Consider the following 17,653-nt stretch of genomic DNA (forward strand, 5'->3'; position numbering starts at 1 on the left):
TTCTACAAAAGGACAGTGGAATTTTACTGACGTCATAGAACCGTATTTGATTTTATTTTTCTTTAGAAGTTTTTGGGTACTTGAATTAATAAATTCTTTACCTAAATCGGACCAGATGGCTTTAGGCTTGCTTTGTTCGATGATTATTTCGAGAGCTTTCGTAGCTTCGGTAGCGTGTTTTCTTTTCATGGGTACCACAAAAGCTTTTCGGGAAAAGCAATCAATGCCTACCATAAGGTATCTGTAGTTATCGTTGTACTTGGCGATTGAACCCAGATCAGCTAGATCAACTTCGACTCTATCCGAGATGTTAAATACAGGGATTTTACGTCTTTTGAATTTATTTATAGCAGTTTTATGTAGTGTGTAAACGTCAGTTGCTTCTAGAAAGGCTTTGACATCGTTTCTCGAAATGTCAAGATGTTGAACCGCCCTGTACAAAGGGTTTAATCCAGTGAAGGAGGCTTTGTGTTTACTATTGAGATAAGTGTTCTTTAAGGTTTCTTCTTTTTGGAGCCGCGATAGACCTCCCATAACGTCTTATTATAAGGTTGTTTCTTCAAAATTAAAGGGCTCGTTTTATTGTCAAAGGTTAATCTTTTCTTCGCTTTTAAATAAGTTCGTGGTCGAAGTTTATTCTTCTGAGGTACAGAGCGGGGTGACGTCTTTATAGACACAGGTGCTACTGGTGGCGACGGTTTAACTGGTGGCGGGACGATAAAGTTTTGGACAAAGGGTTGGAATTCCGTCCATCCCGTCGGGGGAATGGCGATGAGTGACGGGGGCACGCCTTTGTTATTGAACAATGTAGGATGTATAGTAAAATATACTAGTTGCACTATATCGGAATCTGGGATCTTAAAGTTATTTACAAAAAGAGCCCCCGTGTCGTCCCAACGTATACAATGGGCGTTATCTGCCAAGTGATCGAATATTTTTCTCGCAGCTCCCCTATATTTCAGTGGAAACATATTAATCCATTTGTCGTTTTTATTCGATGAGCGGGGTTTCAAGATGTTCTGGTATCGTTTCAATGCTTCCTCGTAAAAAACCCACTTGGTTCTTTCATCTAAAGTAGGATTTGAGATAATTAGGTTCATCTCTTTATCCAACTCCGATAACACTGCATTGTTTTTTGAAATATCATTGTTTGTTGTTGTTATTAATTGACGGGGTGGTGGGTTAGGATTTTGCTCGTGTTGTTGTTGCTGTTGTTCCAGAGGCACTAGGGTCATTTTATTAGCGTAAACTAACTGTTTATTCATTTTGCAAATAATCCGCCTAAAAGGCTCGAAATTACTGGAAAAAGGACGCTAAAGAAACCACTTCCGGTTTGCTTAGATAAAATAGATCTTTTGTCTTTCCAATGAGTATTTTTGCAAGCAATTTTACGAATATGTTTCTTATGCTTACATAGTTTATTATATACGTCTGGTTTCAAATTGACAGCGCCTTGTAAGGCGTTGTGACAACACTCGCTAATTGAGTCAATAATTTCTCTATTAGAATTTTTGAGAATAGCTAATCTTTGAGGTTTTTTTAATTGCCCCAAGGCGGCTATTAAATTGATATTTTTAACGGCTAAACTTTTTTTCTTTTTATTCCCCGATGTTTTCTTGACCTTTCTCGGTGGTGACATCGTAAAGAATGATTGAATTCCGGAAATGTTGTTTAATTATATAGTTTTCTTCTTGGGAGTATAAATGACTATTTGTTCTCCCGGTAAAATATTTGTTCTAAACCTTAAATCGGGATGACATTTTTGGGTTAAATCACAAAGTAAATACCCGTGAGGTTTTTCAGTTGCATCCAAATAACATTCTACTATAAATTTAGAGTTGTTGGGTGCCAATTGTTTAGAAAGGGCCACTAATTGCATAAGATCTCTTACGGTTTTCATAAGAATCATGTAATGAGCGTTTAAGGATGCTGTTCTCAAGTTTTTTTCAAATATATTTTGTAAAAGGGTAATTACGAATAATTTCCTATGATGTGATTGTTTAGTAAAAATTTCTGATAAAATATTATTCTTATTTTCTAACATGAGATCATCTAATACGATTAATATTGTTTGAGAGCCGTCATATACAGTGACATCGGGTACACCTTGACGCATAATTACACCCATTTCTTTTAATTCATCGTAGCAAGGTTGATATATACTATAATGCCAAACAACTAAATCGACTTTAGGTTCGAACATTTTATCCTTATTTTCTATTATTCGTTTACATAAAACTGTCTTACCAGATCCCGAAGGACCAAAAATAATCAAATTTCCGGGAGTTGTGAATGGTATCATATTCAATACTCGAATGAGACTAATTTATAATAGATATTCATATTTAAACGCGTATAATTAACACGCGGTCGCGCGCGCGGTTTCGCGAAACGGGGGGGGGGAACGCGTTGTTTTTTGGCCCCCCAACGGCTCGCGCGCCACCCCCCTCACCCTCTATCCTATAAAAAAAAATTATTTTTTTATAGGATTTCCCCCACTATTAAAAATAGGGTAGAGATTAAAAAAGAGTATACAACGGATGTTAAGTTCAATTCATTTTATTGTAAGCAAAAATTAATATAAAAAAATTAGCAAGTATAAAATTAAAATGATATGTATTTAGAAAATATAACAGTTTTTCGGTTCAATTCAATTTATTGTAAAGACAAAATTTATAAAAATAAATACAAATAAAATTAAAAGTGAGTTAGTAAATGCATACGGGTTTTTAAATAAGTTATTTGACCCGAGATTACAGAGAACAAATTATAATTATAAAAATAATTTTCAAGATTTTCTTCTTGAAGAACATTGTTGAATTTCGTCACTACCTGGTAGGATGTCACAAAATTGGTGAAGTAGCCAACCACGACGTCGAATTTTTCGTGCTGTCCATCTAAATAAGGTATACGATCGTGATCCCCGTATAAATTATCATAAATTTCGTTATAGAACTCTATAATAATATCGGCCATGTGTGTAAATACAATTTGGTGATTACTGATCTTGATGAGATGCTCCTTTACAGCGCCCGAAACGCGGTTCAATGCCGCTGTTTCCATACTGGTCAAAACAATAGAGTCCTCCTTTATTAAGTCTTTAATATGGCATGTGTTATGGTACGCCACAACTGTTGTCTTTTCATTAGGGGTATCGTTTAAAACGATTTCGAAATTGTTGGCTTCATGGGCGGCAGTCCAGCCCGCTAAAACGGGTAAGCGCGGCATCAGCTTTTCCCAGGTTTCCGTAGAAATGGCGAAGCTTTTTACAGATTGTTTCCGGCATAGACGAACCTCAGGATCCAGGGTTCCGTTCACGAATCCAGTTGTTAAGAACAACTCTTTAGATATATGGAATCTGCCGTTAATTTTACGTTCGTTAGTCACACCTATCTTCCTTTTGGGAGCTTCTTGATTTTCCATCTCGCAGGTTTAGGATCTTCTCGAATAATGATGCTCTACTCAATTGAATCAGGGGTTTTTATACAAAATTTCTTACGTAGCTATTGCGAAATATCTATTGTCCTTGACTGTTCCATTGTTAGACTGTAGGCGTATTTTTATGTCAAAGTTCTGAAACCACAGATTAAGGAATTCCAGTACCCCCAAAATCAATAAAATAAATAATACAATAAGTAGTTTTTGAGGATTAATCTCCAAGATCTGACGAATTCTCGACCTCCTTTGTGTACTTGACTCCATAACGACTTACGAGTAAATAAATTATACAATAGTAAACTTGACCTATTTATCCTAAAATAGACCTGTCAATATTTGATTGATCGAAGAAATATTTTCTTAACAATACATCTTCACGTAATGTCGTAAAAACCCCGCTAATGGAATGACGCATCATCTCTTTTGTTACAATCCTTTTGTTGAATTTAAAAATCTATTGATGGTTCATCCTTTTGTTACCATCTGCCACCTGGATGTCAATCTTAAGTCACCTATTGTTGATTGACAAACAATAGTAGACGTGTTTAAACACGTCCGGAAGGTCAACGTACCATTGACCAATAGAAGCGTAGGTAACCCTCCATCCCCCCTGCTAATAAGCCCAGGGAAATTTAGTATAAAATAACGCGAGAAAAAATCAGAATATCGCATTCGTACTTTAGATCTCGTAACATCAAGATGGATCCTGAATCACTTCGCTGGAATTTGGATGAATTAGCTGTAAATAGGCCCTGGCCACTACCAGTACTATACAAGTTTTATTTTTTCCTATGTGCCTATTTACACATCGACCCTGCCAATGTACCCTCAAGTTTACCCACTTTTATTACGAATGGAGGTTTAAATATAATTCAGACATTCCTTGATGTCATTGAATACATGAGAACCGTCCCTAGAACACCGGAAGACTGCGATACAATAGACGAATTGGACCACCTAAGTAACTTAATTCCTAGACCTTTAAATATTTCTTACGTCGATCGCATAGAAAGACGCCTGAATGAATTACTACCCACTAACCAGGAAGAATCCTTAATCGCAGATTTCAACAATCCACAATACGATATAGAGATGGCGGCATTTTTGAATCAGGAATGTCAACAAAACGACCCTTTTGAGTACCTATCTCTGAACTTCTCCGACTACCTACCCAGTGAACAGGAGTCTCTCGTGGACTCGGAAGAAGCCGCGGCCGATGCGTACGACCAATGGGGTGGCGGTTGCCCCCCTTCGCCTATTGAGGATGTCCCTTATTGCGAAATCTTGGAACAGAGCGAAAAATTCTATGAACAATTTAATATGTACGGTAGAGAATTAGTTCTAAACATCACTGACGATCCCGTTGACAGTATAAGTAGTATTACAGAGCACGTGTTAAATGAGTACAGAGCAACAGATTATGTCCAAATAACATTGAGAAGCCTTGGCATAAATTGCAGGTCTGAATTAGAATTATCCTTTAAAAGACTAGACCAAGTAGATCCCTCTATCCTCTTTGACCAACTAGCTGAATTACTTTACGACGACGAAATTGAACATTTTTTTCAAGGTCCCGTAAAAATTATTTTCCATATAGTGAGGATTCCCGAAGGATACGGTCGATCTAGCCGTCGTCAACTTAAGCCATTCGATATTTTCTCTAAAGATAGGAGAGGAATCCTTCGGATTACGAGTACCGATAATCTCTGTTTGGCCCGAAGTCTTTGTGCAGCTATTTCCCATCGTGACTACATGAACAACAAAAACAACAAAGAGGCCAAAACCCGTTACATGACCATATCCAAAAAAACCACCGGAAACACGTTGCAAAAAACAGCTGCTTTAGAGCTATGTCGTAAGGCGGGAGTCGCCGTATCTGAATGCGGGACACCCGATTCATTCCAGAAATTTAAACTATATTTATCGGCTTACTCCATCTTTGTCTATAAATTCGAAAATAGGGCACCCATTTTAATATTAGGCGAAAATGACCCTACAGACACCAGACCACGCCTCTTTCTACTTAACGAGAGTAATCACTACAACGTTATTACCAATTTAAAACCATTGTTTAGTCACGAGTACTTTTGCGAGAAGTGTCTTACTCCCTACTGGCGTATTCAATCTCATAAATGCAACGACTTTTGTTTCAAATGTATGCGTCCAACAGTTTGTCACGGTGGCGAAAAAACATGCGGGTCATGTTTGCGAAAATTCTGGGGCGAAGACTGTTATAACAGTCACTTGGTTCCAACTGGTAACAAAAAACCTCTTTGTGAGAGGCTCTACCTTTGTAAAAATTGTTTTAAAACAATAGATTTCGCAAACCGCAAGACTAACCATACTTGTGGAGAAATTTTTTGTCAAGTATGTGGAAAACATCAACCCAGCGACCATTTATGCTACATTCAAGTGATAAAGGACAAAAACCTCAGCGTTATACCCTCGAAAAAACCACGCCGTAATATACCGGAACTAATGTATGTTTTCTTTGACGTGGAATGCATACAGACAAAAATATGTCAGGAAAAGTTGGGTGCTTACGAACATCAAGCCATCTTATGTGTCAGTATCTCTGTTTGCGAAGATTGTATTGAAGAACAATCCCTAGATTTTAATTGTATCAAATGCAACCAATTTGGACCTCGCAAACAACGTTTCTCAGGAGGCAAACCCATAGCTGCCTTCCTAGACTACTTAGTCAGCTTATTCGACGTAAAGAAGGTTATCGTATTATCTCATTTTGGTAGCAATTACGACAATCAATTATTAATTAGGGAAATAATTAACCGAGACGAGAAATTTGTCCCCGACACTCTGAAAATTAACGGTACGCGCATTTTAGAGATGAAACTCTCTAATCTATTATTCCTCGACTCATACAATTTTATCCCTGTAGCTTTATCTAAGTTCCCTGCCACTTTTGGGTTACCTAATGCCGCCAAAGGGTACTTTCCCCATTTTCTTTTCAACGTAGTCGAACACGAGTTCGATATAGACAAGCAGGAAGAGACAAACTATGTGTTAGAAAATACTTTACCCCCCACAGAGGCTTACGGGTGCCAGTATTTCACAAAGAAAAACTTGGACGCTTTTATGAAATGGCATGCCTCAGAAGTCAGTAAGGGTAAAGGCTTTAATTTTTTAAAGGAGCTTTATTATTATTGCGAAAACGACACTCTACTCCTATTTTTAGGTTGTTTAACCTTTCGGTCCCTTCTACTTAAAGTTACCAGCGTAGACCCTTTTAATTGCGGCTCTGTTACTCTCCCTGGCGTTTGTTCTTACGTTTTCCGGAAAAATTATCTTAAATCGGACACAATTAGTATCATTCCCTCAAACTATTACAGACTTGGCGAGAACCAATCTTTAGGCGCCATTGAATGGCTTGAATGGACTTCACATGACAGAAATATACCTATTCAATCCTCTTTTAGGGGTAAGGAAGTTAAAATCCAGACCCTAAAGGTAGACGGTTATTGTCCAGTCAACAAAGAAGTATTTGAATACATGGGATGCTACTACCATGGTTGTAAAATTCACTTTCCCATCAATAGAAACAAGATGTTACATGGCGACCCTACTGAAACGTTAAACACGCGTTATTCGAGAACAGAGAAAAAAACTAGCCAACTAGAGTCACTAAAATATAAAGTAAACGTCAAATGGGAATGTGAATGGCAACAAGACAAAATAAATAACCCCGAAATTAATGACTTTTTAAAGCGTAACGACATTCGTGTTAAAACATCCAAAAGATTGAACCCTCGCGACGCTTTCTTCGGGGGACGTTGCTGCGCTAACAAGCTATACCATAAAACAACGGGTACAGAAAAAATGCACTACGTTGACTTCACTAGCCTATACCCATTCGTCAACAAAACGGGAAAAATTCCTATCGGACACCCTAAAATTATTTTGGATAATTTCCCCGACATCTTCTCATTCGATGGGCTTCTCAAATGTGACGTACTTCCGGCTCAAAATCTGATACATCCGGTTTTGCCAGCTAGGATAAACGGGAAGTTAACCTTTCCCCTTTGTTACACCTGTTGCAAAACTCAATTTCAAGGTGACTGCGTACACACACCTGATCAGAGAGAGCTGCGGGGCACGTGGGTAACCGATGAGTTGAGGTACGCCGTGGAGCGAGGATACAAAATCACTCAAATGTATGAAGCTTGGTCGTACCAGGTAACACAATACGATCCCAATACTAAACAAGGCGGGCTTTTTAAAGACTACGTAAACGCCTTCCTTGAATATAAAACCCTTGCTAGCGGATTCCCTGCCGATTGCGTCACCCAAGAGGATAAAGAACAGTACGTCAAAAATTACAAAGAAGTCGAGGGAATCGATTTAGATATCGATAAAATTGAAAAGAATGAAGGCTTAAGATGCCTGAGTAAACTCATGCTGAACTCTTTTTGGGGGAAGTTCGGACAAAACACCCGACACGTCTCAACAGATATAGTAAAGGACGCTAAGACTCTATACGAACTACTTCTTAACCCAGACAAAGAGGTCAAAACTCTATTGACATTAAATGACAACACTATTCTCGTCAAATCAGAAGATATTGCAGAAAACGAGATAACTCACAAACATACAAATGTAGTTATAGCGTGCTATACTACAACTATGGCACGCCTTCACCTTTTAAAACATCTCGAGCTGGTGGGTGACTTGTGTTTTTATATGGATACGGACAGCCTGATCTACCTCTCGCCAGATGGAGCCCCTATACTACCTACAGGAGATTATCTTGGTGAGTTAAAGAACGAGCTAGAACCATACGGCAAAGACGCTTACATTTGTGAGTTTGGAAGCGCAGGACCAAAAAATTACTCCATGAACATTTATGATCCCGCAACAGAAAAAATCACTAACATAATTAAAGTTAAAGGATTTTATTTAAATTCGTCTACTGAGAACCACGTCAATTTCGATATCATGAAAAAGTTGTTAGGCGTAAACAACGACGGCAAACCAGAAATGAACTCTGTACAAGTACCGATTGGCCCCCAAATTCGACGATTACCTAATCACACTTTAATTACTATTGATCAAACTAAAACATATCAGGTAGTCGTTGACAAAGTCAGAGTTTTCAATGATTACACCACGACCCCTTATGGGTATCTTAAGTAAATTTAAATTTGTAAAGTTGTATATAATTGTATAGTTTTTAATTAACTGGGGGTATGTCTGCAGACTTTTTTTATTATTAATACCAAATGAAGCTTCATTAATCTATTTAATATCATTGTTATTGCGAAATAAATGTTCTTAACCTTATATTATAGTCTTTATTCCTACAAAACCATCTTTTATTATAAGCCTATACAATCAATCAAATCTTGACAGGTAAAGAGAGAGGAGATCGAAAAAACCCGACTCCTCCCCCTTGAGTGGCCGCCATCTTGGATCGGTATAATGGCTGCATATTCTCTATCTGAACCTAATTTGAATTTTAAAATCATTCGGAAGTATTTCCTGAATGTTTCACTATGCAGGCTGGTCTTATAATTAGTAGAAAAATCGATAAAAAAATCACTTGATTTTCCTCTTCACCCTCCCTTTAATGCAATTCGAAATTTGGTTTCGTTCTCAAATCTCAATCCAAGATAATTACTCCATAGAAAAAACCATTGTAAATGGCATACAAAATGTTCCCTAGACCTGCCATAGAGTATAAATACTAGCTTGGAGAAGTTTCAGTAGAAACTTTCTATCGAGCAATGATGATGGGCTTACACTTACAGGAGCAGGCTCTGCAGGTCAGGCTAGGAAATAAGACAGGTTTACAAGTCAAAAACCAGTTTATTAATAGCTTGGACCACTTTTTTTATTCAAAACGTGAGGGTCACTGGTCCCAATCACTAGTTTATTAATTCCTACTTTTATTAAAAATTGATATGGGGACCTCTTTAATTATTTTCATTTTAACATAAATTTCGACTCCATGAGTCCAGTTGTGTATACAACCCTAAGCCGAGAGAGATTTTTTTAGAAGTCCTGGGACCAGTAGAAAAATAAATAGGGGAAGGGTCACTGGTCCCGGGACCAGTTTCATATTTAAGACATAGGGGTCACTGGTCCGGATGACTAGTTCAGAAATAAACCTTATTTCCAAGCCTGCTGCAGGTTTCGTCGTTGAGCGCGTGATCGAGTTGGCTAAATAGGCCCAGTGGGACAGTGACTGCAAGAAATAGATTTTTTGATGTACATGTGAACTAAACTGAACTGAATATTAAGTTCGTCCGGTCACGTTCTGCTGGTTGAAGCGCTTCAGGCAAAGACATTCACTTTACTCGTGAAAGGTTATAGGTAAGCCTAATTACATTTTCAAGAGTTTAAGTTTTAATTTTTTCAGTTGTGGAATTTGCTAAGCAGCATTTCAGTTCACTTGGGTTTGACGCTTTTCTAAAAGCGGACTAAGCTGTACATTGCTGTTTCTTAGCGTCTTTTTAAAGGTAAGGAAAATTTTCTTACTTCATTGTCTGTGTATTGTTTCAATTTGTGTTTTATGAGACCTTTTTTCGTGGCTCAACAGAGAGACCTTTTTTCGTGGCTCAACAAAGAGACCTTTTTTCGTGGCTCAACAGAGAGACCTTTTTTCGTGGCTCAACAGAGAGACCTTTTTTCGTGGCTCAACAGAGAGACCTTTTTTCGTGGCTCAACAGAGAGACCTTTTTTCGTGGCTCAACAGAGAGGCCTTTTTTCGTGGCTCAACAGAGAGACCTTTTTTCGTGGCTCAACAGAGAGGGGGTCCTTTCTTGCTCTAAAAGAAGCTTTTCTGGCTTTGAAAGAGAACTAAAATGGTTTCTCAACGTGCTAAGAAACAAAAAGAACGCCTAAAACATATAAAGCGAATGGCGTTGAAAGACCAAGCTCAGGCTAGGATGAAAAAGATTTTGGAAAAAACTGCAACAAACCGAGTTAGGTGTAAAAGGTACTATTTAAAAAAAAAACACCTCTCTCAGAGTAAAAAATCGAGTGATGGCCTCAATCGCAAGTCATTATTGACAAGTTCAACAAAAATACAAAAGGTTTTGCAGGCCCCTAAAATAGGTGGCGCTTCGCGACAAAGAAAAGGTGGTACGAACCCTACCAATTATTATGTTAAAAAAATCTCCTTCAACAAAGGAATTTTTAAAACAAAAAATAAAAAGATGATTGCCGAAAGTTTCAAGCGGTTTTTGATCACGCGACTTACGGAACGGTTGATGACGACAAAAACTTCTGCAAATTCATGTAAAAAGCAAAGTTCCAAATTTACATCCCACAAACTCCAATGCCAGTTGCTATCTGGAAAAACATTTCACTTAAAAAGGCAAATATATTCGGCCTTCCAGGCAAGACGTTCGTTACTTATTGAAGATTTCAAAAGTTTTGCCAAGAAAGTGCAAGAAATTGGATTGGTAGATAGTGACAATTTTATCAAAGTCATTGGAGGAAAAAGGCTTCACAATAGTCTTGAAGAAGCTTTTTATCACGAGACAACATATTTTACTTTGGGGAATGATGGCAGAATTTTAAAAAACGAGGACCACGAAACACGTTTTGAAAAGATTTTGCAGTTCGACGAAAATGGTCTTCTAATAAAGGTGCTACGAGAAAGCTCTCGTAGCGGCGAAAATGTTAATTCTAGGAGAGCGGTCGCTCTCTTAGATAAGACTTGATACTCCCTCTAATGCTAAAGGAGGGTTCTTTGATTGGCTGTAACTTTTTTCGTATTGTGTTTGCCGCTTTGAAATTTTGCCAGTGAACTAAAATTTGGGCCCTACTTTTGTGGTTAAAATTTCAAAGAGATCCAACTAATAGTTAATTCTATAATGAAAAAAGTTGTTAAGGGTGGTTTTAGAATCCATAAAATTATTAAGACATTTGGTGAAAGATACTATATTGTTCAATAGAGATAACATGGGATTTTTTTGAAAAATGACCTTAATTGCGATCGTGTATAAAGAAAACTATTCATTCGTTACGTTTGGGAACCATCTTAAATGAAAGATAACAGTCCATAGATGTGCCTTTTCTTAGTTTCATTAAGATAAATTAAGTTTAAGTATTGATTTTTATCATTATTAACACATACTTTGACTTACGTTGTTTTGGGTATTGGAATTACGGCGTTTTACCACTGTTAGAGACACGCATTTTAGCCCTAATTTTTTATGTTGGACTTACGGCGTTTTTGTTGTGATGCACTTCGTTAGAGGGATATTATCAAGAAAAACATGGCGTTTGAGCTCTTGTAGGTGCTTTGCCCGGGTTCTTGTGGGTACTTGTGGGTGCTTGTAGGTACTTGTGGGTACTTGTGGGTGCTTGTAGGTACTTGTGGGTGCTTGTAGGTACTTGTGGGACATGTGGGTTCTTGTGGGTACATGTGGGTTCTTGTGGGTACATGTGGGTACTTGTAGGTACTTGTGGGTTCTTGTGGGTACTTGTGGGTTCTTGTGGGTGCTTGTAGGTACTTGTGGGTACTTGTGGGTGCTTGTAGGTACTTGTGGGTGCTTGTAGGTACTTGTGGGTTCTTGTAGGTACTTATGGGTACTTGTAGGTACTTGTGGGTGCTTGTAGGTACGTGTGGGTGCTTGTAGGTACGTGTGGGTACTTGTAGGTACTTGTGGGCACTTGTAGGTACTTGTGGGTACTTGAAGGTACTTGTAGGTACTTGTAGGTACTTGTGGGTACTTGTGGGTACTTGTGGGTACTTGTAGGTACTTGTAGGTACTTGTGGGTACTTGTAGGTACTTGAGGGTACTTGTAGGTACTTGTGGGTACTTGTAGGTACTTGTGGGTACTTGTGGGTGCTTGTGGGTGCATGTAGGTACTTGTGGGTACTTGTATGTACTTGTGGGTACTTGTATGTACTTGTGGGTGCTTGTGGGTACTTGTTGGTACTTGTGGGTACTTGTAGGTACTTGTGGGTACTTGTAGGTACTTGTGGGTACTTGTAGGTACTTGTGGGTGCTTGTGGGTGCTTGTAGGTACTTGTGGGTGCTTGTGGGTACTTGTGGGTGCTTGTGGGTACTTGTGGGTGCTTGTGGGTACTTGTAGGTACTTGTAGGTTTTTGTGGGTACTTGTAGGTACTTATGGGTACTTGCAGGTACTTGTGGATACTTGTGGGTACTTGTGGATACTTGTAGGTACTTGTGGGTACTTGTAGGTACTTGTGGGTACTTGTGGGTACTTTTAGGTACTTGTGGGTACTTGTAGGTACTTGTGGGTACTTGTGGGTGCTTGTAGGTGCTTGTACGTGCTTGTGGATACTTGTAGGTGCTTGTGGGTGCTTGTAGGTACTTGTGGGTACTTGTATGTACTTGTGGGTACTTGTATGTACTTGTGGGTACTTGTAGGTACTTGTGGGTGCATGTGGGTACTTGTGGGTTCTTGTAGGTACTTGTAGGTACTTGTAGGTACTTGTGGGTACTTGTAGGTACTTGTGGGTACTTGAGGGTACTTGTAGGTTCTTGTGGGTACTTGTAGGTACTTGTGGGTACTTTTAGGTACTTGTGGGTACTTGTGGGCGCTTGAACTTTTAGGGTAGCCCTGACTATATATTGTTTAAGGTTTTAAGCTTAACATTAAACAGACGTTAGTTTATGCTGCAAAAAAGTTTGAAATTGACAATCTCGGATCGTCTTTATGAAGTTTTAAGGATATCCGAATTTCATATTGGGCTTATGACAATTTTGAGCTAAATGTTAAACGGACATAAATCAGCATTTTTAAAAATTTTGTAAAATTGTCAATTTGGTCCTATTTCTGGAATTTTTAGGGGGGCGCCTAGCGTTTCAATAAATGATTGGTAAAAATTGTATTATGTTAATTACAATAAGAATACAAACTTTTATTGATTTACGTTTTTTTTTTTGAAGTATCATTATAACTAAATGTCTGATTGAGCTAAAGTTATGGTCCCCTTTATATATGTTTCTGCTTAGTGCAGATTTTGAAAATGTAATACAGTTTCTTAACATTCTTAATTAAAATGAAGACTGAAGGAACAGATATTAATCAAAAATGTCTTGATTAGAATCAAGACCTAAAAAGTATCGATAAGACTGAGGGTATCACTTGTCTGAAGGATCAGATATTAATTTTTCTTTTTAATTGAAACTTAAATGCATGCTTAAGAAAAAACAACGTTCCATTACCGTTTTCTGTTGAAATAAATTATTTTACTGGTAATCAATTTCAAAAATTTACTTATCTCGGCTTTTCGACCACAATTCCATTCCCCGAAAACATTTTATCATTACATTAATTACTTTTGGGAGATAACGTGTCAAAAAACCTATAAAACAATAAAAAGCTGTAATAGCGGTCTGTTTAGCCATGACAACAACCTTTTAAAAGTTACCAGGGAAAATTGATGTAAACTGAAGTTGAAATTTCATCATGTGCGACCTGCGGCCCAGAAACTCTCCCATAGTCCCAGTGTGTGTAGAACATAATTTTATCGCTGTTATCTGCCAAAATAGATCTTTCTAGGTAGTGCCGCCTCCTCACTTGAATTTTTCATGATATATTAAGGTTTGAACGAACAAAATTCTAGATTACTATTTTCACTACCATGTCTCTCTGCTACCTTGAAGCAAACTTTCCTCTCTTTTTGCTGCTCATTACCGGTGCCATTCTCTTGACTTTCTGTTCGTTATAACTACTATGATGTTACTGTCCCTATTGAATTTGGCGCCATTGGTTTTAGAATAATTATAATGTTCCACTGCGAAGAGTGCCGGTCACGAATGGGGATGTAACGTCTTTAGGAACCTTTTAAAACGCAAAACCATACACGTACTCTCCCAAAAGTAATTAATGTAATGATAAAATGTTTTCGGGGAATGGAATTGTGGTCGAAAGCCGAGATAAGAAAATTTTTGAAATTGATTACCAGTAAAATAATTTATTTCAACGGAAAACGGTAATGGAACGTTGTTTTTTCTTAAGCATGCATTTAAGTTTCAATTAAAAAGAAAAATTAATATCTGATCCTTCAGACAAGTGATACCCTCAGTCTTATCGATACTTTTTAGGTCTTGATTCTAATCAAGACATTTTTGATTAATGAATTATGGGTTGATGAAACTGGTAATTTTATTGACCAGAAAAGACTGAACAGAGGCATTGAACGCTGCTTGCAAGTTAATGATTTCGGTGTTGTCACGAATCTATTCAATGCAGTAGAAAACGTTTCAAAGGACAAAAATCCCAAAGCGAATATCGTAATTAACGAATCTGGGTTTATTGAAACCAAAGAAAAAGCTTCTTATTGGGAATGCAGTGACATTTGCAACGTTAGAGAGCGGACTATTTTTAAAGTCATAGCTTTCATTAATCAGGCGGCAAAGGCCAGTGATAGCGTCTTAAATGAACTTTTGAGTTCTGATTTTGACGTTTGCTCCTACAAAAATAAGTTTTGCCAGAAATCCATTGTCAAATTGCCATCGGACGATTCAGATTTTGAAGTGCAAGTTCTTCCGTATCTTGGTCATTTCTTATATTGCTCTGAAAGCGAGGAATGCCAAAGTTACTTGAGAGCCTTCAGAGAATTGGCTTCGCATTACTCGGGGATCAGAACAATTTTGAGTAAACTCTACTCTGTTCGAGCGTTGCTTAGCGCTTTATCAACATTGACTGATGAGATAGATCATGGTGATTTCGAATCTCTTCAAAATGTTATACCCAAAATGAGAAAAATTGTTGAGGCACGTGGCTTGAAAATGTCGAATGCGGAAAACGAGGCGGCGAAAGGCGATGAAAGTGATATAAGGCCTTGTCTCGATGAGAGTGAAATCTTGGCTTTCTACAATAAACAATTTGCTAGAGCTGAGCGTGATATTAATGAATTTCACGACACATCTTGCGATTGTTGCGCTAGATTATTAAAAAATTCAGATTTGAGGACAGTGGAAAAACTGGGATGCACTTCAGTTTTTGACAACCACGCCTTTCTCATTTTAAGAGCTGGTTTGCTATTGAAAAATCCTGACTTTAGAGAAATGGACATGCTTTTATGCCCTTATTGTTCTAAAGAGTTGCGAAAGGGAAAAATTCCAATTAGATGTTTCCTCAACGGCTTGGGAGTTGACGTCCCTCCGACAGAAGTCACGAGTTTGAACATGTTTGAAAAGGCCTTAATTCAGCTTGTGAAAGCATTTCACACTGTGGTCCGGTTAGGTACCAAAACTAATTCCAACATGCAGTTTGGTGCGGTGAAAGCTTTGAAAGGTAGAATCATATACTTGCCAATTCCAGTCCAAAAAAATTTGGATATGATACCAACAGCACTGCCTAAAGATCACGAATTGCACGTCTTGGTTAATGGTCTGCCCACTAGTGACAAAAAGGTTTGGCAAAAAATTGTTCGCCTTGATGCTTTGAAAAGGGCCGTCACTGAGCTGAAAAAAATTAATCCCCTGTACAAAGACATAGATATTACTCAGATCAATGAGGATTATATTTATGGCACCGAAGAGATTAACGGAACTATTGAACATGAAAATTCATTAACTCCCGATGAATTAATGGTAAAAACGGATCCGCTGGCGCTGTTAAACAACCTCGACGAGGTCAATAAAATCGGCTTCACTACAGTTGAAAAAAATCCGCAAGCGGAATCGCACCAAATCGATATCGATGTTATCAACGATGGTGTGATCGAATCAAATCTTTCGCAAGACGACCGTTATAAAATTTTAACTCAACCTGAGGCACTGTTGCGAAAACTCTCAAAAGATGAAGTGAATGAGCTGTACGATCACTATACAATTCACCCGGTGAATGTTCAGCCGTCAAAAGATTTGTTGGCTTCTTACCAAATGAAGCGTGTCGAAGCCGAGCCTATCAGTAATTGGGACAAAAATCTAGAATACATGTCATTCGTGCACTTGTTCCCAATGGCTCGCTATGGCAAGCACGACGAAAGACCGTTTGGGAAAATGACGGAAACTGAATACCGACTTTCTCGTCTTTTGAACGCGAATCCAATGTTTAGACGAGATTATGCGTTCATGTTCCATTTATACCAAGAGGCCGAAATGAAATCCATTAACAGTAGTTTGAATTACGTTCTACGAGTGAAAAAACCCATGAACGTATCTGTCAATAATCTCGTGAATCAAGTTGAATCTCGAGACTCCGAGCTCGAGAGTAATTTAGCGACTTTCATGGGCCACATTCGAGGAACTAAGGATTATTGGTATAAAGTTCTCAAATGTGTTTTGGCCATGATTAGAGAGTATGGCCCACCTACTTGGCTTTTAACCTTTAATCCGGCCGAATACGATGACATTGAACTTCACGACCACCTACGACGGGTGAATGCTGACGTGCCAGGGATCGAATCTATGTCGGTGGCTGAACTATTAAATTTAGATCCACTTAGCGTCAGTTTGCATTTTCACAACAAAGTGAGGTCGCTACTAAACAACTTTGTGCTATGTAAAGAAAATCCGGTTCTTGGACCGATAGCGCATCATTTTGTGCGCGTCGAGTACCAATCTCGCGGCTTGGCGCATTATCATTGCTTGTTGTGGGCTGAGGAAGCTCCCATGATTGGTTCCTGTTCGGCAATAGCTATTTTGGAGTACGTGCAGAAGTATGTCACGTGTTCAATCCCAAAAGCTGCTGAAAGTCCAGAACTTTACCGGCTAATAAAAAAATTTCAAACACATAAATGTTGCAGCAGTTGCTACCGAAAGGTTAAGAGAGGAAATAAGGAGCTGAAAGTGTGTCGCTACGGTTTTCCTCGATACGTAACAAACGTTGCGACTTTGAACTCTGTTGAATCAGTTACGCGTCATCGTAAAATGAAACGAGGCCAAAAACGTTTGTACGATTTGCCCAGAAATGAAAACGAAGTTTTTATCAATGACTACAATCCGGCATTACTTTTGGCTTTGAAAGCCAATATGGATTTGCAGTTTGTCGCCGATTCCTCGGAACAAGTGGCGATATACGTCACGTCGTACGTGACAAAGGGAGATCGGGCTGAAATGGATCAGTGTTTCGCTGAGTTGGCACACGAAAGCTTGTCAAAAAGATTGTTCGCTTATGGACTGAAATCTTTCACAAATAAGTCGGTCGGAATTTACGAAGCTTTGGACATGATGTTGGGTCAGAAATTGTTTCAAAAGTCTGACAGCACCAAGTTTATTAACACTAACGTGAAAGAAAACCGATGCAAAGTTTTGAAATGTT

General features: G+C 38.4%; 1 protein-coding gene across 2 annotated transcripts; it reads left to right on the forward strand.

The window, feature by feature from the left end:
- The first annotated feature begins 3,636 nt into the window (after window positions 1-3,636).
- On the forward strand, window positions 3,637-8,866 carry LOC149610682 (uncharacterized). Of its 2 annotated transcripts, none has more exons than XM_089858806.1 (2): window positions 3,637-4,399; window positions 4,502-8,866. In XM_089858806.1, the coding sequence occupies exons 1-2, from the start codon at window positions 4,138-4,140 to the stop codon at window positions 8,587-8,589; spliced, it is 4,350 nt and encodes a 1,449-aa protein (XP_089714932.1). In that variant the 5' UTR covers window positions 3,637-4,137; the 3' UTR covers window positions 8,590-8,866. The 2 variants fall into 2 exon arrangements, with proteins under 2 accessions (XP_089714932.1, XP_089714933.1); XM_089858807.1 differs by having other exon boundaries at window positions 3,637-7,610; window positions 7,679-7,827.
- Window positions 8,867-17,653: the final 8,787 nt, after the last annotated feature.

The sequence above is a fragment of the Phalangium opilio genome, unplaced genomic scaffold (genome assembly GCF_054372755.1).
Source record: "Phalangium opilio isolate 3A_F unplaced genomic scaffold, DU_Popi_V2 ptg000329l_1, whole genome shotgun sequence".
In the NCBI taxonomy this organism is placed as follows: domain Eukaryota; kingdom Metazoa; phylum Arthropoda; class Arachnida; order Opiliones; family Phalangiidae; genus Phalangium; species Phalangium opilio.

What these genes read in the sequence shown, in the direction of transcription:
- LOC149610682 (XM_089858806.1), top strand. Translation starts at nt 4,138, where the DNA reads ATGGATCCTGAATCACTTCGCTGGAATTTGGATGAATTAGCTGTAAAT. An exon ending in AGACGAATTGGACCACCTAA is followed by an intron (nt 4,400 to 4,501) that starts GTAACTTAATTC and finishes CCTTAATCGCAG; the next exon opens with ATTTCAACAATCCACAATAC.